Source organism: Ascidiella aspersa, chromosome 7 (assembly GCF_963924565.1).
Source record: "Ascidiella aspersa chromosome 7, kaAscAspe10.2, whole genome shotgun sequence".
Lineage (NCBI taxonomy): Eukaryota > Metazoa > Chordata > Ascidiacea > Phlebobranchia > Ascidiidae > Ascidiella > Ascidiella aspersa.
This window is the reverse complement of record NC_139453.1, coordinates 29,559,820-29,582,375: the sequence shown is the minus strand read 5'-3', so window position 1 is coordinate 29,582,375 and position 22,556 is coordinate 29,559,820. Positions and strand designations below refer to the sequence as shown.

Sequence of the window (22,556 nt, the reverse complement as noted above, 5' to 3'; positions counted from 1 at the left end):
GTGTTGATGATGTCTTTTTGGATGTTTAAGTGGCCGTAAATACAAATGTCCGATTATCGGGTCGTAGCCGAAACCCAATACCAAGTGGTAGAATTTGATACTCGTCCGATACTAGGGTCGTATCGGTGCCGATCCGATACCAAATTAATATAGTAACTACAGTCATGACTTGCGATCCAAGGCAATGAATTTTACTTTAAATGGTAAATTTTAAAAGGTATAGGTAGGCAACCAAACTTCTTCACGCTAAATCAAATTTGGACCCAAAAAAAAATCAAATTTCGATTAAATAGATTTTCTTCTATGTAGGTCAGGGGTCGGCCACCTTTTTCGCACTGCGGACCGGTTTGAAACTGGAATTTTATTGCGGACAAACTTTTAAACAATGTTCAGTAATAAAAATATGTTAGAATTTTAATTTAATGAAAACCTTACAACGTTACAAGTTCTAAGCGTATGTAATACGACAACATGTTGTTAATTAGTAGATAAACACGACGTCAAGGTATTAGTCCTATTTTGTGTTTTATTCTGATGTTGGTGTTGTTCTTATCTCGGTCTTATGGCTGGCTTTCCGACTGATTAAAGTTGAACACACAATGCAATAGACTGACAATTTTCACGCTCAAATATCAGGTGTCTGTATAGAAACAACTATACGAATTATCGGGAATGGATTACACAGACGGTGACTTAAGTACTTTAAACGGAAACGTTTTGGTTGCTACACATTGGAATTTTAATGGTGTTTCTTTCACACCCGCATCTAACCGTGTATTGCAGTCTTCTATGTTTCATGTCATACTCAATCTCACACGTATACGTTATTAGCAACGCAGTGTCCTGATACACAAGCGAAGCTGGGTTTTAGTGAGATTAAGGTGTCAGTAAGGCTTTATTTTAATTTGGTCACTTGTTTACTATCAGGGATATCCCTGGAACTAAAAGCTCAATACTTCCAATGTAACAAAAAAAGATATTTCACAACTATATACAGACTGACGAAATAATGGTCGGGCAAATGTTTCACAGAAACAAGAATTTAATTTTTGCCGAAATGTGTATTTTTTGCGATTTAAGTTAAACACAGCAACAAGTAGTGACTGAAAAAATATTGGTAATAAAAGCGGATGCCATAAAAAAACAATTAAAACAATGACAATGTCGTACATAGTTTACCACAGTCGATTGCAAATGTATTGTAAAAGCAATAACTTTTCTGCTACTATGGATCACTGTACGCACAATAATATTACTTGGTTGTGGATTTCTCGCTAACAACGGCCTGACAGTACCTGAAAATAAAATAAATGAAATGTAATAAATCAACCTTATTAGACTTTATTGCAGCCACACCTTCCCGCAGTTTTCGCCCCTTTACAATAATCAAAGTATTTTTTGCTTGTTTTGTATTGTTTAACCTTTAAACTTTAGTTTTAAAAATACATACATCCATTGTTTTAAAAAGGTGGAATTAGCGGAGGATTTGTGCCACAAATAGTACGTTTTAATAAAATTGCCCTAAAAGTGCAACGCCTTTATGTTACTGTTTATCTTGACAACTGCTTAAAAAAGCGGCAAAAATATTGCGAATACCAAGTGCTTCAGTAAAAACCATCCCTTATAAAAAATATCTTGAAAAATGGCGCATTTTGGCCGATTTATTGTGTTGTACTTTTGTCCCACTTAACCAAACCAAATTACATCTGGTCATCACCTGTAAAATAGGTTAACCAGAAGACTAAGGTTCTGGGCATTTTCTAGCGAAATCGACTTCAGCATTCCTTTCACCGCACTAATGACGTCATCATTTACGTCACTAGTGCTGCTTCTGATGACGCGGTAGCGGAACGAGTCGGTCCCGGTTTTGCCGAGATGAGTTTGAATGTCCTTCCACGTCTGCAATTCAATAAGGGTTGCTTGTTGAGATTTTTGATGGTTTTAATGATATTCCCTAAAAATAACCGTGTTTATTGTGAAAACCAGTCATATTGTTTGTATTAGTAAAAGTTAAAGATAGTAAAAAGGCATTAATAAAAATGTAGTGCTTGAATAACAATAACAAAAAAGATAACTAAAAAATCACATTTAACTATGTTTTAAATTAAGACAAGGGTCACCAAGCTTTCGTTATATAGGACCGAAACCACAAGGACTGACGATCGCCAGATATATCAATTTGTTTTGAACTTTATTCACTTGGTTGTTTGTCAAAAGAAATATAAAACTGCGCAGCAAAAATTCTAGTAACCTTTAATAAATTGTCATTTAGTTCAAAATTTCATGTACACTTAACTCAGAATTGCATTCAAACAACATTTAAACTGTACTTCATCACCATTACAAAATAGGTAGCGGCCGAGAGAATTAACTCTGCGAACCAGAGTTAGTGACGCTCTGAATTAATAGATAAAAAGACAACGGCAACCGCCATAATATTTTAGGTGTGATCTTATTTTTATTCTCTCGCGAAAATATTACCCCAGGAAAATGTTTTCTAAAATAATTTTGTTAAACTTAGTATCGGCGCCGATACTGCCAAATTGTTTGTACGATATTGAGGCCCGGTATCGACTATCGACGTCGATCCAAATGCATCGAACACATTATAGACTTAAAAATATACCTGCAGGTTAGCGCTCGCGAATCCAAGAAGAAGAAAGGTGGCTTTCATTACTTGGTAAACTCCCGGTGCTGGCTTCACGTAACTTCGTACCTCCGACACATACTGAACACAAAAAAAGTAAAAAAAAAAAGTTTTCATTCCGGAAATCAGGAGTGTCAAAATCAATGACTTGAATTAAGTGCACTTTAAGCACTGTTTTCAAATGACTTGACTTGACTTATATCTTTCGTGCAAATGACTTGACTTGGACTTAACTCATCGTGTCAAATAACTTGGGTTTAAATTAATTAAGTGCGTTTATTAAAAATTTTTCAATGAAATTGAGTTATTTATCTTTATTTGCACGTAGAACATATTGCTAGCTGTATATTGCGTTTTTGTTATGTTTAGTCATAATCGAACGAGTTTGCCAATTTTAATACTTAAACGTTTAATTTATTTGTCCAATGACATGACTTGAAGTTGACTTGCTCGTAAAATGACTTGACTTGGGCATCTGATGACTTGGACTAAGACTTGACTTGCTATTTTAGCAAAAGACTTGAATTGGACTTTAGTTTTTTTACAAATAACTCGACTGGGACACAGTCGTTTCGAAATGACTTGTTTACATTACTGGAAGATAAATATGTTCGATACCTAATATACTGAAACATATTGCGTTTGCACGTTATTCCTGATCTTTACTTTTTTGAGTGGAGGAATGGCATAATTTAAAAGCGCATTAACGTTCGTCCAAAGTATTAGATATCGAAATTAAAGATCTCTAATGGCGTGCAAATATAACAAAACTATCGTCTTTGATTTATTTCTCTTCACTTTCTTACCCTTGCAGGTATTTCGGCGACGCTCTTTTTAAAATCTTCCCGTTCCTTCAATTTGTCGAGGGTTTTATTGGCGTCGGCGAGTTCCGATTGCAAAAAGTCGCGCAAACCACTCTCCAGAACACTTCTGATCGCCATCTCCAGACTCGACACATTTAAGCTTGCTTTGGCAGCCTCAAGCACTGAACAGAAAGCCAATTTAATAGAAAGCCACAGTGACAATCACGTATAATTGGTGTGTGCATTTGTAAAGCCAATTAAACACACAATAAAACTCAAAGCTTAACAACCCGAATAAGAATCGGATATTTGAAGTCGGATATTTAAAGTCGGATATTTGAAGTCGGATATTTGAAGTTTAAGTTTTGTTGTTTATATGCGTCCGCGGAGCAGTGAAGCAGAAACCTGTCCGCAATGGTTTGGGATTACATAAAGATACGCTTATATATGTGTGAGCATTTGTAACTGGAAAGAGCCGTTTCAGACATATGCTGTATTGGCCTCAGGTAATGGTTTTGTATTAATAAAACAATAAAATGAAACATAAAAGACAATTAAACACACAATAAAACTAAAAGTTGGTAATTGTCTGATTCTGGTTTTACAAGAGTTTCTAAACTTGCCTTATTGCTTACATACGCGTCAGCGGATCAGTGATCAGAAAAACCTGCTGCCAATGCTTTTGGATTCAACAAAAATACATCTTAAAAGGTTTGGGTCGTAGGCCTACAGTGCGTCACCGCAATTTCTACCTCTATTAATCTCTAAACTAATCAAACTCGAAGGTTTGGTAATATATGACCCGACACCATATGACGTCACTAATATACTCAAACAATCCCAAAATCGCGAAGGTTTATCAACATTATCGACATTATCGGACATCCCTATCTTTAACCACTGTTTAATCATTACTTTGCCTTAGCTTTGCAACATCCGAGTCTCTTGTGTCTTCTTCTTCTTCCTCATCAAAATCTGGGATAGTTTCCTCTTGATCCAAAATCCTCAACAAGTCCTCCGCTTTAGCGACCTCCTTGTGGAGTTTGTCTTTCACTTGTTCCTGATAAACATTCCCCAGGGTTTCTCGAATCTTCGTAGCCTCTCGCGCATCAATAGCTCGAGACAGTTCTGCAGTAAAGATTAAGAGGTGCTTTTATTGGGTGTGTATCAGTGTTGTAATGACTTAAGTTATTGACCTGGCTTGAATACACACAAGTCACTGTTTTCCAATGACTTGCCTTGACCTAATATTGACCAAAATTACTTGCTTTTATTCAAGTCTTTTGAACAAATGACTTGACTTGGACAACAGTATGTTTTTAGTTGAATTGTTGCTCATAATTAATCGGACGAGTTAGTTAAACTTTTTATTTTTATGTCAATGACATAACTTAAAATTGACTTGCTCTCATAATGACTTGACTTGGGCAACCGATGACTTGCAGTGGAACTTGACTTGTTATATTTGCAAAATACTTGACTTGAAGGCTTTTCAAAAATAATGACTTTACTTGGATTAAACTGTTTTAACAAATTACTTAACAGGAGAAAAAACGTAAACAATGACGTCACAATATTTGAGGTTTTTTGTCCCCCAATCAAAGGTCCCTAGGGGTGCCGACTCATACTCTTATGCGCACCTACATACCACTCTACGTCTTGTCTGAAAACAAGCATAGCAAACCATAGGAAACCAAAAAACAATAACGGCAAAAACAAGATATGTCCCGAAAATAAATTTTCGGCCCATATAATAATTCAGACAAAAGCAACATGTGTCCAAAAAAAAATTTTTTTGTGGGGCCACATAATAACGACAAAGACGAGATACGTCCGAAAATTTATTTTCGGCCCATATAATTTTCCACTAACCTTTGCGAAGAACCAAAACCCGGTTTCGCTGTCGCCTCTCTTCCGCCATCTGCCGGAGAAGATTTTCCGCCTCCGAAACAATCCCGGGCATTTCGCTCTGAAGATGTTCGTCGTATATTTCGCCCAGCAGTGTTTTAATCGTGTCAATATCTCGACCGTCAATTGCTTGCCGCAGTTCTAAGGCAACAAAACAACGCTTGGTTAGTTTTGCTTGCCAGGAAAGATTGTGTATACCAGGGGTTCTTAACCTTTTTTCCCTTATTACCCATTTCGGTCCAGATCAAAGTCCCATTACCCATAATCTAATTTTATTCATTTTGCTATATCATACTAAAAATATAACACAGTGTTATTTAACCAATTATAGCTCGCTCGTCTCAACACTAGCACTAAATGCACACGTATAGCTACTGTAAACTACTCCCAACAACTCCACTAAGAATACCTTCAAAAATAATCACTAACAGAAAACTTATAATGAAAAAATAAGGCTAGCCGTTAGCTTAGCGATACAAGAAAAATCTTACTATTACGTCACATAAAAATAAACTACGTAAACCGGCCACAAAAATTAATTATCACTATGACAAAACAATTGTAAAAACGATAAAATACCCTTGTGCTTGTTTTAAAAGGACTCAAAACATCAAAAAAAGTGTAAGTAATAAAGCAACTTACCACTTACAGCTGTGACATTGTTTGTTACAACCATCATTCTAAATATTCTGGTTCAGCTGAATACCCACATGTGGGTAATTACCCAAGGTTAAGAACCGCTGATGTATACGAATAATGTACAAAAACTTGCTTATTTAATTGCTACAGAAAAGGCCCAATATTTTAGCATCAAGAATTAAAAGATTTATAAGAAATATAAATTTTTAATTTATGTTACTATCGATCCACTGAATGCGTTTGTACGTTCACGTATGTTCGCTCTTATGTTTGAATGATCTGCTACTAATCACCTTCTGTGTACTTTTTGATGCAAAGAAGTGGTTGATCGTCGAATTTGTTGCCACTTTCAGTTTCTAGCGTAAGCTGGGATAAGTCGGATTTCGAATCACTGAAATAAAAAGGGAAATTTTATAGGTAATTTTTTTTATTTGATATTTAAAAAAATGGTATGCAATTCTTTTTAATTTTATAAGCCTATTTATAAACCACGAAACCTTGGTTAAACGTATCAAAATGAATCACTATTTAAAAGTGTGCTGGCAACAATAAAACAAAGACCATTAATGACCAAAACTAAGCTTAACATCTGCTTTTTTGCGTTTGTACATCCGTGATTTATCATCACAGCAGGGCAACAATTCACTATAACAAAATTTGTGATGTTTTTATTAACCCTCATTCGCGTTTAGTCGCTTGCTGCCGATTTTGTTGTGTATGTCATAAATTAAAAACTCACGTAGTGAATTTTATCGTTTATTTTAAGACAAAGTAATTTATGAATTCAATTTCCAAGGTGACTAAATCTTATTCCTTCATTTTACGATATTAACGTTTACTGTTGGGCAATAAAAATCACTTCGGTTAAAAAAATTACTAAGCTCTCATGGAGTAAAATATTTATCTTTTACTTCAATACAAAGTATTTTTTTAATTTACATCCTTTAGGTATATAGCTAAACGTTATTTTATTAACTTTTGTTTAACGCTTAGCAATAATAATCACTAAAATCGAAGATTATCTTCTGCTAAACTACTCCTCAACCTCGCATTTTCTTCCTCCATTATGATAATTGGATCCTCCCGTATTGCATCCTCCTTTTTCGGATCATCCTGCGAAGAATTCGCATCATCTTGCTCATTGAAGCGTGACGATGCCTTATAAGTCGTTGCAGGCTCAACCAGATCTCAAAAAAAGTTTGGAAATTTTGGTTTGGTTGACCATTATTAAAATATCGAAATAGGACAAGTTTTTTTTCTGTTTTGCAAGTAATAAGTTTATATTAGCGGACGCGCTAGTTTTTTCTGACTTTACAGACCATTGTGTTTTGACGTAACTCGCTTACTAAAACTAAGTAGCAGGTCCTGATAAACTTCAAGATAATGGTTGGAGGTTGAAGCAAGACGTAGTAAGAATATCAAAGCTAATAGAGAAGTCTAGGTATCTTTTGAACGTTTCGAATTACTCAGCGTTCAAAAACGTTTGAACTGCTATTACTTTGAATAAAATTAAGGTCGCTCCAGTACAGTGGTCCTCAAACTGAGGAGCGCATAACCCTTCTGCTCGGTGTCGAAGGTTAAAGGGCGGCCCGCGATTTATGATAAAACGTGCCAAACGTCACAAAATTGAAGTATTACATTCCTTTGTGTTCTGATTTTGCGGTTTTGCAGATTAAATATTTATGAAGCCGATCAAAGTTTATAAAATCACACCTGGATTATCGCATAAGGTAAATACCAGCCTTGATGAGATGTACATTTGTTCGCTTTAGTTCCCCTAAAAACGCAAGTAACACATCCTCGGAAACGTTGCGGCACACCGGTTGTGAAGCGCTGGTTTAGATAATGAACTTATCAGGGAGAATCTCACTTTTCGGCTTTCTTGTCGTGTAACTTGATTCTTCCTCTTCTTCAATTCGCTCTTCTCTTTTTCGTTCTGTCTTTCTGTAGCGGTCCCGAAGCCAATATTGGTCACTTCCAACCCAGTAGGAAAGATTGTAACCCGCCTGTTTAATTGTGAAATAGAAGTTGTGAGGACTTGAGTCATTTTGTAAATGATTTGACTGGCACTAAATTAATTTAAAAATGAATTGTTTCCAACACATACCTATAAATATACACATAATTTTCCAAATTTATTGGTTAGGGTAAGTTTAAAACAACTCAGGGGCCCAAACGCTTGATAATGTTTTGGATTGTGTAATGTCACCATTTAAGTTGTTTTCTTTGTCTCATGATATTCTTATTAATTATATTTTGTTCGAACATCCCGATTTAAATTCCTGTGCATGACTTTTTGTTAGCTTCTTGTAGATATTGATGTAAATCTTCCCAGTGTACACTATTGAGTTATTGCGTGTTGTTGTAAACCGTTTGTAACTTGTTGTAATTGGTGTCGCGACAAAAGGTATTTTTCAGTCGTAAGACTGCCACCTGATTGTCAACCAAATGTTTTTGAAAAATGTTTAGTGATTGAAAAGGTCGACAACCACCGCCATAGAATACTTATATTTCAACAACCTTGTACAGAATGTATTCAATGAAACATGCACACACAAATGTGTGTTAACCACTATGATCTAGCCCTTTTGAAGCTGCAATTAGAGCCTGTATAGCTCAGTTGGTAGAGCGACGGTCCCGGTATGGTGAGTTCAAACCTCACTGGTTATTTTTTTAGCCTTGTCCTGCTTGCATCATTGATCGACAGATTCGGTGAGTCTGCGATGGCTTTCGGTGTACTAACCTTGAATGTGTTCACTAATGTTTTCTGTTTCACAGCGATTAGTTTTACCTGGTCAGGTTCGTATTCAAACTTCCAAGTGCTCCCTTTGCGCGCCCTCTCCCTTCGCGTGACGTAAGCAAGGCACTGTTCCGCTCTGGTGAGCTCGTGACGTAACGTCACGGTCAGTGGTTCGCGACCGTAAACCTTGGAAATGGAAGTTTCGAGCTGCTCTCTGTTTTTGGACTCGATCGCTCGCAAGAGATCTGAGACAAAGTGCCAGGTTTGTATTTTCTCCGGGCTATCAGTATATTGTATTGCTAGCTTGTCTGCTTGTATAGTTTTAATTTACCAAAAATAAAATAAAATATATTGTTTGCTTAATTAGCAAAATGAATTATGTCATCGGAAAATTGTTTCATCTTATTTATTTTGCATGTTTGCCCTTAAAAAAAACTACTTAAGTTCATATACATTACAGCATACCTACAGATTATAAAATTACTTTAATAGACTCGCATAAAAAACACAAACACCTTTTGTTTAGCCACCTTAGGTGTCTGCAGAAGCTCGTTATAAAATATTATTGGCTTGACTAACACAATATACGTAAGTGGTTGTTGTTTTATGAAAATTTTTTTATGAAAAAAGTTTAAATGTTCCATTTGAAACCACAAACACTTTTGCTTTGTCATCTTTAGCCTACTTTTTCTATACTTGTCCTTGTACAGGATTTCGTTTGCTCTCTTCATGTGCTTATCGTCTTGGAAAGTCGTCCCTAGAGATCTCGCCTCTTTTGCTGCTTCCTTCAGTCTCAACAGCTCTTCCTTACAAGCTTTCTCGGTCGCTCGAGTCAGTTTGTTCTCAAAGTATTGAAGACGATCAACCGCTTCGTCGGGCGGTCGTTTTTGCCTGGCTAAATATCAGTGTTGTAATGACTTGTGTTGTAAAGTAGATGACTTGACTTAAACACCCTTAAGTCACTGTATCTAACGGTTACTTAACTTAAGTCTTTGGGAAAAATTAGGCTTCTTGACTTGATTTAAGTCATTCGGACAAATGACTTGGGTTGGAATGAAATGATTTAATAAAGCATTTTTTTTTATAAAATTGAGCTTATCTTTATCATATTTTTAAACATAAAAATTCGCTTATATGTAGCATTTTTCAATCTTTTAGTTTAGTAATTGCTCACAATCCTTCGAGTTAACCAATTCTAATAATAGCTTAACGTTTTTTTTACGACAAGGACGTGACTTAAAGTCACTTTTTCTAATCATGACTTGACATGGGCGGAAATTACCGTGCCACTACATCAAGCGCGGTCAGTGGCGTAGCCAGCCGAAAATTTTTTGGGGGGGCAAAAAGTTTGAACTTTTTGTTTAGCTTTTGTCATTGTATTTACCGCCGTAACGATCACAATAACAATGTTAGCAAACCGTTTCGAGCAGCAACTGACTGAGTGTTAACGCAATACTCCATTTCCAAGAAAACCATTCAAACAGCAAAAACTGACTTTTAGTAGTGAAACTACATTAATGTATAGCAAATGTAATAGTAACTACATCGTTTGTGACGTAACAGTGCATGACAATTGAAGGTGTGGCATGCCTGTGATCGACTGTTGTGGTACTGCTCACAAATGCTAAAAAAAGTATTAAGAGTAAAATATTTATAAATTTTGGGGGGGGCATGGCCCCTCAGGCCCCCCCTGGCTACGCCTATGAGCGCGGTAGAAGCTTTTGGTGGGCTTTGGGAAATACAGAGAAGCCCGTACCGCGTTTACAATATACAATTGCTGCAATTAAGGTAACGGCATTTTTTGTGTGAAAATAAGGCAATTCAACACAAGACTTCGTAAATCTTTGGAGCATAATGGCTGGAGGTTGTAGTAACACGTGGTAAGAATATCAAAGCCCATACAGAAGTAGGTAGCATTTCTGTACGGGCTTTGATATTCTTACTACGTCTTCCGAAATCAATTTTCATGTGGCGCTATTTTGCTAGCAGGCCAATATTCACAGGTCTGGGTCAAATGCGGTCATGCGTGCCAGAGTGACAGATGGCAAAATGAAGCATGCCTCATATGCAGTCTGTCATCCTGCCTATACGAACTGGGTTTGTGGGTTAATCACTTGCACAAGTGCCTTTCAATCCGGTGCACTTAAAAAGGGAAGTGGCCTTATATCACAGCTTTCAGCAATCGAAAAAAAAATGAATTGTAGTGCACTGACATTATATTGAAAGACTTAGCTCTGTTGTAACACAAATATTGTTTGCGGCAATGCAAATTACACAAAGGTTTATGCGAGGAACGTTTGTTAGATTAAGTCTAGCAAATACCAGAGACGGTTAATGGCTTTAATATGTTTTCTTCTACAGGCGATAAAAATAAACCATTTCTTATATGGTCATATTAGCGCGACCAAATTAACGACAAAATAGAGTTTGTTTAATTCAGTTTAGCCGAATAGACTTACGGTAATCAATTTATAGCTGATCAATTGCGTTTAACAGAGACAAATGTGTTTATGGTTACATTGAAAATCGTCATCGTATCGCACATCCGTCATATTTCCTTTACCGTTTCCTTGACAAAAAGCAATTTTGTAAACACAGAGATCGTTTCTACTTACTTTGTATGCATCGACAGCAGATGCTGAAATTAATATTATTTTGCTTGTTTCTTGCATTGTCCACCTTCTTTACTAGTTGCTTGCCAGTAGACGTTTTAAGGAAAGCTTCTTTAGCTTTTTCATAGTTTGAAATATCGAGTTTTAGCCTGTCTCGCAAAGAAATAGACATGCCAGTTTCGAGTGTAGGTTAAAATGCTTTCTGAATCCTGCTGTACATAGAGTTTCATTATGTTAGGGAGAATGGTATATGCCTAGCCCAATGTTTTATTTTTTGTTTGGCTGTTGTAAGAAACCCATAGCCGAAACGCCGGGCTTCAACAAAGCTACAGTGAGTTTTAATTAAAAAAGTTGCTGTTTTGTTCGTACGAAACAAAAGCTGGCCCACTATACAAACACTATTTGTACAGTAGTCTCAAAATTCGTTTGTCAATGTTTTATGGGCAACTTCAAAAACAAATAAATTGCACTTTTTTGAAAGTTAAGACCCGGCAGAGTCAGTCATCACACGATCCATCTGTTGGCCTCTATATAACTGTTGGATCAGTTAACGTCAACGGGTTAAGTTACTTAATCGTTTGGCGTCTCGACCAATTCGACTTCAGTCGTTAAGGATTTATTACAATGAGGGTAGGGCGTAGTTTTTTGCTCAAAAAACGAAACTTGCTGAGTCGGCATTTTAGCAGTTTAAGACCAAAAATTGTATAAATACGTTTTGTTTTAATTTTTTTGGTGGGGGATATTTTGCAGAAGGCCAGAGTGGATAATGAATTAATATATATATTTTGGAGCCTAGAAAACATTAATAGTAGTTTGGCATCAGCTTGTTTTGTATAAATGTTTCGTGAAATTAAATCATAAAGTTTTGCTTTGACTTTTAAAATAGACCAAACCAACCGATTGCGACAAGAATTTTCAGCAACCGTCAGGTTTATCACGACGATTATATTTAATAAACACAAAACAATTAAGTGATTTTTTCCTAACAAATTTCATCAGCGCAAATTATTATCGTGACTTGGCGTCGCGACGTTTGTTCGATGATCGCGATTTCACCATTGTCGATCATGCGCGCCCCTGAAAGTCAGCATCGGCGATCCCGAATGGCGGTTCGCCATCACGTCCGCGTTCACCTTTGCCAGATTTTTCGACTCAAAGCGTTTTGTATTGAATCGCCTTGGGACATTGTGAATGGAAAAGGCGTGTTCTTTGCCGACATGTGACCGGTCCTGCGGCCGGTTTGTTTCTTTGCTGGCCGTTCTAGTGTAGCAGAGGCGCTTTAGTAAGCTAAGGATGCGGTTTTAGAGGCGTTAAAGCTGGTACATTTTGTAGAGAAACGTTTTTGTCATTTTGCGTGTTTTACCAGTAACTTGAATCAACAGTCTTGCGGTTTTGCGCAGTTTATTAAATTTTTGCTCACATGCAGTTTCAAGGTAGATTTGTATCCAATTTTTATGTGCTAATTAATATAATTTGTAAAAATGGCAAACTTATAGCCTTTAGTTAATTTCGAATAGTCAATTATTGGCGCTGGTCTAGAATCCTACCACAACGAAACACCATTTGGGTTAGGGTGCGGGTTAGCGTTTGGGTTAAGGTGGGTCAAGTATTATTATTAAACAAAGAATATAATAATACTTGACCCACCCACACCCGAACGCTAACCCGCACCCTAACTCAAATTTTGTGCGTTAATTTTAGAACTGTGGTAGGATTCTAGACCAGCGCCCAATTATTTAGTATTGTCAGTAAACTGACATTTTGTTGTTTTTGAGATATAACTTTTTTAACTATACATGCTTAAAGCTAAGATGATAATAATTGTATTTTATTGATGTTTCAGTTTTATTTGCAGTTAATATTTTTTGTGTAATAGTCGGTTAATTAAAAATAAAAAATGGTTGTTCCACCACAATACTCCGACCTTGGAAAATGCGCCAAAGACCTTTTCGACAAAGGCTTCAGTAAGTTAACAGTACAAATTGATCGTGCTTAAGTTTTAGAACCCATTATTTTAAACAATATCCATAGTTTAAACATGATTTACTTTATAGATTACGGATTCGCAAAGGTCGACCTGAAAACGAAAACTGGAACCGGAGTGGTAAGATTTTATGTTTCGTCTTCAAATTTTTTTTCTACACATTTTTGTCGGGGGAATTATATCACAACTTCATTTGGGTTAGGGTTGGTCACATTAATCCGTTTATTTGGTCTCTCATATTTACTTCTACGGCGTAATACTAATTTACGGAATAATGAATGGTCGGAACGCTCACTAATTTAAGTGTCACCCCGTTAAAACAATTATTAAACCAACGCACAATATTTGAGTTAGAGTGGGGTTTTGGGTGAAGGTGGGTCAAGTGTTATTATATTTGATAATAATACTGTGAGCATTCCGACCATTCATCATTCCGTAAATTAGTGTTACCCTTTCTACCTTGCCATTTCAATTTTGACAACTCTTTTTGTTGCTGTGAAAAAAGTGGTGGTTTCCAGGACCAGGGCCAAATTTTTTTATGCCCACATTTTTGAAGGGCATTTATATTTGCGTTTTATCAAAGTTGGGAAGTTTGTTACAATCCTTCTGATTCGAGGTTTGAAACTTTTAAATATTGCGTGGTGGATAGGCTTATAAGTTTTTAATTGCGTTTTTATAGTAAAGTTTCTGCTTTGATTTGCACAGCTCTAATAACAATGTCTGTAGAGTTTGTGTGGCTGAAAATGAAGTAATATTCCAAAAGTGTAAGTGCAAAGTAAGTTTTGTGCAATTTAGGGGTTTTTCGCGGCTGAACGCATTTTTTACATGAATTATGAGGCTGAGAGAACACCTGCGTAGGGGGTTATATATTAGGCCTGGCTTTAAAATCTGGATCCTAAATATGGGCCAAAATTTGCCCCGAGTGCCAATAAATATGCATCTCTTTCAGTTTACTAAGGGGCCTACAGGTGGATATAAAAGCTAACTTTATTTGTTTTTGATGTTTAAATGATTTGTGCATAAGCCAGTCTGCATTCTGTGGCAGGTGCACACCCGATATTTTTTCTAGGGCAATTTGTGTGCACCCCAGAATTGGTATATTGCACACTTTAGCTTAGTAAGAAGGTGAAATTATGGTTGTCTAAAAAACATAATTGCACACCAGAGAGTTTTGCGTGAATTGCCATGAAATGCAGACTGGCTTATGTGGGATTCAATCCAGAAGCTGTGCATTTCATAAAAAAATATGCTCAAATGTGTTCAGCCAAGAAATCTAAACTTAGGTAGCATATCATTTTAGGCTCCGCGTGTTTTAGTCAGTTACACGCATTTTTAGGAAGCATAAACAACCCAACTGGGCAATATCCAAAATTTCCAATCTGAGTGTGGGATGTATACTATAACAATTACGGTTGTGGGTATTGTGTAATCTACTTTTTGTATCCTGCTTTTTGTATCAAGCAGTGAAAAGTTTCCATTATTGACTTAACTCCCGATTAATTTTTATTGGTATAATTTCATTTTGTAGGTATATATAAACAAATATTTAGATATGCCCCATATGAAAATCCAAATCCACTAAAAAAAGGTGCGCCTTGGATCTATTTTTCACCTTTTGGTCATAGTTTTGTATCAAAAACCAAAATGTCTAATATAGTGTAATGCACACACACTTAACGCTAAAATTGTGCTTTAGATTTGCACTGATACCTGCTTTAAAAAGGTATAAAATGAATGGTTAATTTGAAGAAGTCAGTCCATGTAATGTGATGTTGTTGCTGGTTTTGATGTATATTCAAATAATGTTGCTCTGTGTTGAATTTTTTTTTCTTCTATGTTTTTCAAAAATGTGGTAAACAAGTTTGTACCCTTTTTTGTTTGATAAAACTAATGTTACATACGTGACCCGTAAAAGTCACACAAAATTTTTTTTGCTACATCCTTTGATTTGCAATCCTGTATCAGTGCATTCATTCCAAATGTCAGAAACATTGAAGTGATAAGTGAATTTAACAAGAAAAAACAACTATAGTCATGGAATTCCCAATATGTAGTTTATATGAATGATTGTACTTACCTTCTTTCTGTTGTTATTTTACCATTTATTCATTGTTTGTTAAGGAATTCACAACGAAAGGTTCCTCTTGCAACGACACTGGAAACATTGTCGGTTCACTGGAAACCAAGTATAAGCAGTGCAAGCATGGTCTGACCTTCACTGAGAAGTGGACCACTGATAACAACCTTTCTACTGAAGTTGCAATCGAAGACCAAATTGCCACAGGACTGAAATTCACCCTGTGTACTGCCTTCTCACCCAACACCGGGTAAAAACATGCATTTTATTTATGGTTTTCTAAACTGGTTCCAAGTTTTTGGTTGGATTTCTCGTTCTGATGAATTTTTAGCATGAAAATGAAGGATAAGAAATTGCCCAATCCTAAGATAACATCACGTAAACATACGTTACCTAGCAAAATGTATTTCAGCCTTAATTCATCCAAGGGTTGATTATGTGTTCTCTTAACTTAATTATCTTTATTTGTAACCCCCAAATCATCCTGTTATAAAATGTTATGTTGTGTTACATGCTATCTGAAATGTTATTCATATCTAATTGTTCAGTGTTAAATGGCAAACAAATATTTCCTTACGTTGTTAAATGTCATAAAAACAAACCATATATTTTGTATAATGTAGAAAGAAAACCGGAACCTTGAAAACAGCCTACAAGAGGGACTACATCAATACCAACCTCGACACTGACTTTGACTTTGCTGGACCCACCCTTAAGGGATCGGCTGTTGCTGGGTAAGACAAAGCAGCTTATTCATGCTGATAAAAACATTTCTATTGCCCTTAAAATGGTTTTGGAAAGAGATAGAGCATCGTGCCAACTTAATATGCAAAAAAAGAGTTACTTTGTTTCTGAGTTCTTGTTTCTGATATTTTTAATTTAATATTTTCTGCAGGTACGAGGGTTGGTTGGCTGGTTACCAGTTTGCCTTCGACACCTCCAAGTCTGCCCTCACCAAGAACAACGTAGCTGTTGGTTACAATGGCGCGGACTTCCAACTTCTTACTACTGTGTAAGTTGCTTTCCACCTTGACATGCCATGAAAATATTGAATCTAGAATTGTTAAAATGGTAAAGGTTTTCTCTTATATATAATGCTCTCAACTTCTCAGCAGTTTTAAGAGTCTAAGGACTGATAACGTTGTTTGTAAAAAATTCTATTAAATTGATCTTTGTATATCCTGTGTTTGTCTAATTCTAAATAGGCTAATCAAGCGGCACTGTATAAGGACATTGTATTGAATTCTCGGCACGCTTTTGCACAACCGTGCTTATCAGGTCAAAGTAAAACCCCTAGCATTAGAGATCAGTTGTTTTTAAAGTGGGTTTGGGTGACTGCAAGAAATATACCACATCTATTTTCATCTAGACAATTGAAGACCATTGTGGCCCCTAAAACACCTTAAAAACATTGGAGGTGGTTATGTTACCAATTTAATACCGTATTACAGGGCCGCCCAAACGTTTTTTAGCAAAAAACACTAGTCTAACACAATCCCCTTAATTTAGTAAAACCGACCCCCTTGACAGTTTAAAACATAACATTTTTTGTCTGGATTCACACAATTTTATAGAGAAGCACTTTGTATAAAATACACATATTTCCTTGCAACCCCTTGAAACTCACCGCACAGCCCCAGACCCCCAGTTGGGAAACTCTATTAACTAAAACAAATTTTTCAACTGAATTAGCTTAACACTTCCTTTTTTTGTTTCGCAGAAACGATGCCTCGGAATTTGGAGGCTCAATCTACCAAAGCGTGAACTCTAGTTTGTCCACTGGTATCCAACTTGCCTGGACTGCCGGACAGAACAACACCCGATTCGGCATTGCGTGCAAGTACGTCGTCGACAAAGATGCCACTCTTAACGCCAAGTGCAACAATGCTGGTCAGCTTGGAGTTGGATACACTCACCGTCTTCGACCAGGTAAAACAATATCACCAGGATTGTATTATGAAGGTTTCAACTGACCAAGATAAACACAAAAAACTGGTTTTGTTTTTCCTCCCCAACTGTTTAAAAGTAGCAACTTAATTTTGCCAATTTTGAACTACATAATTTAAGTGCATTTCCATGTTTTATCTCAAACTTTGTTAAGTAGCAGCTTTCTGTATACAAAACGTTTAAACCCCATATACATCTAAAATTAAATATCATCTGTATCTTAAACCAAACTAGTTGATTTACAACCATTTTTTACTAGTTTAGTAGCTGCATAAAGTTTGTACCCTATTGCGTTTTTATTGTCCTGTTAAACCAGGGGTGTCCAACTCAAACATGCCGGCGTGCCAATTTTTATCTTATAACTTCTTCCTGTGCCAAAGTTTAGAAACTGTTTTTTTTTTTATATTAAAAGGTTTACTAGCACATGAAAAACATTTCCATATTTAATCAAGCAAACCATTAGGGCAGTGGTCGGCAAACTTTTTTGCCGCAGCCCAAAGTTCTCTTTTCAGAGCTATTGAAGGCCCATTACGTAAAACGAGAAAACAGTGTCGGAATCAAGATATTTGTTTTTAAGGTGAAGTTTTACACGGCGCCTTCATGGCCATAACACTGCCATATACCATTGTAAAACATACTATAAAAGAAGCATATACGCGAGAAGCGCGAAATATTTCGCGTACACCTATACATATAGTTGGCAAAAAATATAGTTCGACGGGTAGGCTGCTCGGACCGCATTTGGCACGATGGGTCTGAACCACGCTGAGACAATATGAACATTCGAAGCCACATGTACTTTTAAAACAAAGTGCAATGAATAAATGGCTATCACGCGGCCCACAACTACACGATAACACTAAACTAAACTATTCAACAGTTTGCCGACCACGACATTACCTTTAGCTGTATAATGTGAACAAACAATGGTAATTTGCAGTATAGCAAATTTAGCTTGTTGGACACCCCTGTGTTAAACTAAAGTTTCTTGAAGCAAGGTAATTTATAGTCATACATAAAGCAAAAATATCCTATTTGTTCCAGGTGTGAAATTGACCTTATCCAGTTTGGTTGATGTCAAGAACTTCAACGCTGGTGGCCACAAGCTTGGACTTGGTGTGGAATTCGAGGTTTAAGTCTTGCCGCTCGCCACCGCAATGTTTCTATACTACACCCAAAAAAATACTTCTACTGATATTTCTTTCAAGTCGTTTTGCATTCTGTTACAAAACCCAAGCAAAAAGCACTCGCAACCCGATCGAATTTAACCCAATTATGCGCATGAATAACCTATTATGTTATCTGTCTTCTATATTTGTACTCAAAACATCGTACTCTTATGCCTAGCATTGAAGGTTTCCCCAATAAACAGCAACAACGGTTTCTTGGGTGCTTTTATCCCACTTTCAATGATAGCAAACATCGTTCGCATATTTGTGCAGCAACCTTGTGCGTGCCCCCTTCTATAGCTGCTACCCCCTTTGTACCCCTGTTTAAATTTCCAAAGCCTCTGCATCTTTGTGAAGCTTACCTTAACACCTTACATATACTTGCTTGTGAAAAAAACGATACGTGTGTCTCTCGTGGACATTTTGTTGTAAACGTGTTATCGTTATTGTGGATAATTTTCGAACGGCAAAAAAATCGGTCAAATAAAACATTTCCGAAAATACGGCAGTCGTTTTATATTATGTGGGATTGCTACCTAAAATGTTTCCAGTTTTAAGTCTGTACTATAATAGTGTAGAAGAGTTTAGCTTTAGCAGGTATTAGTTTATATATAAAGAGGCAGCGCTTTAGCATACGCAGCTAGCTAGTGAGTTAGCCTGTTGAACCACGTGTTGTAGACATTTCTAGAAGTTCGGGTTATTTAGTTCCGAATTCCCACGTGGCAAATCGGTTTGGGTTTGAATAAACCACACAAGCATAGGGCAATGTACAATTAAACCAAGTATTTTGCATAATCTTATCTTAAAATAGTACAACTACAACTCCTATCTCAAAAAAATGCCAGTTTTCTGAAAGCTTCGATATGGCACAAACATGATAAACAGCCGTCTTGAAGGAGGTTGTGTCACATATTCCAATAGGTCTTCAATATAACGGCGCCAATCTTACAAGCTGTCAGTTTTTAACAAGTAACTGAGCAGTTTATCAAATTGCAAATTTATCTAATCAAAACTGCTCAAATGCGTATTGTTTCGTTATTTATCGAACATCGCGAAAAGAAAGAAAAGAAATAGCTGTCTGGTCACGCTTGGTCGGCGAAGTGTGAACGAGTATGACGTAAAGCCGTGCAATCAGACAAGTCGAGAGCAGAAAAGATTGGAAGACGCCATTTTCGAAAGCGACAAAGAACAAAGTTTTTGCTGAAATTTGGATACGAAACGAAGGATTTGCCGAGTCGAGAAGCTTTTTCACCGCGCGCAAAAGTCCAATAAAGTTTTAACATTTGATGAAAAGGCCTGTTTGAATGCAGGTAAGGCGTTGTTTGTGTCGATTAAAACTTGTTTTTTTTTCTCTTTGTTTGCAAACGGTTTTCGTTTTGTTGCAGCTGTTTTAAGCAGTACGGTGGCAGTTTGTGAAAACTTGTAAACGTTTTAATCATAAAAAATGAAGAACTACATACTGGGGCTTCAATTATCTCATAGTTGTTTTTGCATTTATTGGTTTCCGTTTGTCTTTCATTGTTTTGCAAAAAAAATGATTGCTGGTTTATCCTACTGTGGGATTTTAATGAAAATAGCAAAAACTTTGGCGCTGGTCTAGAATTCTACCACTTATTTTTTACAGTAACAAAACTAGTTATCAAAATGTAAATTGCAAGGAGAAATAAAGGCGCTCTTTCACTATTGTACGTAAAAATTAATAAAAAAAAAAATGTTCTTTAAATGCCGCATACCACAACACATATTGTTTGGGTTAGGGTGCGGGTTAGCGTTTGGTTGAGGGTGGGTCAAGTTATTCTTAATAATAAACATTATACCCACCCTCACCCAAACGCTAACCCGCACCCTAACCCAAACAATATGCGTTGTGGTATGCGGTATTATTATTTTTTTTGCATAACTTTTCACGTACAATAGTGAAAGAGCGCCAAAATAAATATGGAAATTAAATATATAATAATAATACTTGATACACCCAAACGCTAACTTGCACCCTAACCCACAAATGTTAGCAATATAAACTCCTTAATGAAAATGTGGTAGGATTCTAGACCAGTGCCAAAACTTTTTTCTGCAACAGTTTCTTGGTTAAGTAGGTGCTTATAGTTCTTTGCAGTCTGAGGAATATATATGTTATAGTCTCAAGTTCTATTAATGGTAATGTTTTAAGAACAACAACCTTGTCATTGTTGATTTGGCCTAACAGAATTTTCTACAAAAGCTGAAAAGTTGTTACATACAGTTCAAAATTAGCAAATAACCGAACATGAAAAATGTAGCAGAAGAATTTGTAAATTTATTTACAGGCCAAACCGACAGCACCGAAAATTAAATATGGTCCCTCGATTTCATTGCAGTCCCTTTCCAACAAAGATCTTTAGCATGAAATGCTTGCCCAAAATCTACCACTTTCATTTGGCATATAATATCACTCGCCTAGTAAAGAAACAATGAAAAATAGTCCTTTTTAGTCTATATCTTTAGGAATTTTGCAGTGCTAGTCAAGAATCCTACCACATTTTCGTCGGAGGGTTTAATTGCTAACATTATTTGGGTGCGAGTTAGCGTTTGTGTTTAGGTACGTCAAGTATTATTATTATGCTTATTCTCAAATATTTATTCCTTCCTTGAAATTTTAATTTCAACAACTCGCTTTAAAAAACAGTGGTAGGATTCTAGACCAGCGACAATTTTGCTGTAAAATTTCGGCAAGTTATTGAGGCCTTAATCTTTTTCATCTGGCGGCCAGCATTTCCAGATTTATTTATCAATCCACCCACTAGATCTTCTAAAGATCGGAATTGCTTTTCAAACTGGAGCATAAATCTTTTTATTTTTGATAATGAACCCAAAATTCTGAAAAGGATGTTAAATTTGTTACTTAATTCCATATTTCTATACCAATAATGTAAAGCACTGGCTCAACATTAAAAAAAAGATTCATGGCAGACCTGCTTCATTTTTGGAACTCTTAGGCAGGTATTAGAAGGTTGTATAAAAGTACTAAGAAACAGAAAAATATTCATTGTAGAAAACTTTATTAAAATCGGTACAAGCTTGAGTTTGCTTATATTAATAATTTTAAATGAGTCTTCACAAAACAACTTTTTTACCCTTTTAACTACTTTACTGCCCTTCATGAAAGCTAATGATCTGTGTAGTCCAGACCAAGCATAGATTCCATCTTAATATGTGTAGCACTTGTCCATCTAAATTACTTTTCATTGAAGGGTGTTGTTTACAAGATAGCCCAACAAGCCAAATACTAAAATGCAGATCTGTGCAAAGTGTGTATTTTAACTTATATTTATAATTAAATTTTGAATTCAATGTTTATTGCTCCATTGTAATAACTGGCAAAATATAGACTTTCAGAGCTACATGCAACAAAAAAGAAATTGCCTTTTGTTATGTTGCTTGTGTATCTTGTGTTTGGTTTTATACTTTTTTGTCAGAAAGGAGTAAAAACCCTACTGATTTTTAATTTGTCTTAAACATGGATTGTCTGCAACAAATTATTTTAACTTCTTTGCATGACAATTTTACAACGCAAAATATAACCATTGGAAAAGTTATCTATGATTACAAGAAATATCTGCACAAATGGGCTTCAATACTTAAAATTTGGCTTACACTAACATAAATTCTTAGCTCTAAATGCATAGCTGGCCCAAAGGCATATTCCCTTAACAAATGTCTCTGATAACACCTGCTCGAAAACCGCATATGTTGTGTCGTCTGGAGTGCACAACAAACAAACATTGTAGTTTTGCAATGATTAATTTGCCATGCTATTGACTGTTTTGCAGAATTTTGAAATCACATTCAATAGGAAAACTTTTAGCTGAAATATTGTGTGGCTTAAACATTTTGATTGGAGTGTGGGTTTAGCCAATTCAGCTACCTAAAAAAAACAATAAGAAAAAAACATTTTTTGCATGTTAGTTTTAGAATGCTGGTGATTAATCAGGTTGTAATTTTGGTTGTTTACAACATTATTTAAGAAAATCATTTTTTTGATAACCAATTT

General features: G+C 36.0%; 3 protein-coding genes across 3 annotated transcripts in view; 2 read left to right on the top strand and 1 right to left on the bottom strand.

The window, feature by feature from the left end:
• Nucleotides 1–1,252: 1,252 nt before the first annotated feature.
• On the bottom strand, nt 1,253–11,521 carry LOC146138860 (uncharacterized). Its single transcript, XM_083394711.1, has 12 exons — nt 11,353–11,521; nt 9,423–9,632; nt 8,789–8,982; nt 7,868–8,003; nt 7,043–7,184; nt 6,291–6,388; nt 5,323–5,499; nt 4,366–4,578; nt 3,454–3,632; nt 2,627–2,728; nt 1,718–1,899; nt 1,253–1,295 (listed from the first exon to the last, which is right to left on the bottom strand). The coding sequence occupies exons 1-12, from the start codon at nt 11,519–11,521 to the stop codon at nt 1,253–1,255; spliced, it is 1,845 nt and encodes a 614-aa protein (XP_083250837.1).
• A 1,669-nt stretch (nt 11,522–13,190) lies between these two features.
• LOC146138859 (non-selective voltage-gated ion channel VDAC2-like) lies at nt 13,191–18,586 on the top strand. Its single transcript, XM_083394252.1, has 7 exons — nt 13,191–13,313; nt 13,404–13,453; nt 15,455–15,660; nt 16,034–16,144; nt 16,306–16,422; nt 17,131–17,339; nt 18,402–18,586. Exons 1-7 carry the CDS (start codon nt 13,247–13,249, stop codon nt 18,491–18,493), a joined length of 852 nt encoding a protein of 283 aa, XP_083250378.1. The 5' UTR covers nt 13,191–13,246; the 3' UTR covers nt 18,494–18,586.
• A 1,104-nt stretch (nt 18,587–19,690) lies between these two features.
• The window catches only part of LOC146138858 (CCR4-NOT transcription complex subunit 6-like), a 42,156-nt gene continuing 39,290 nt past the window's right edge, over nt 19,691–22,556 (top strand). Inside the window, exon 1 of the mRNA XM_083394834.1 lies at nt 19,691–19,836. Coding sequence (XP_083250960.1) covers nt 19,831–19,836 — 6 coding nt within the window. The 5' untranslated portion in view covers nt 19,691–19,830. The remainder of the gene's footprint in view (nt 19,837–22,556) is intronic.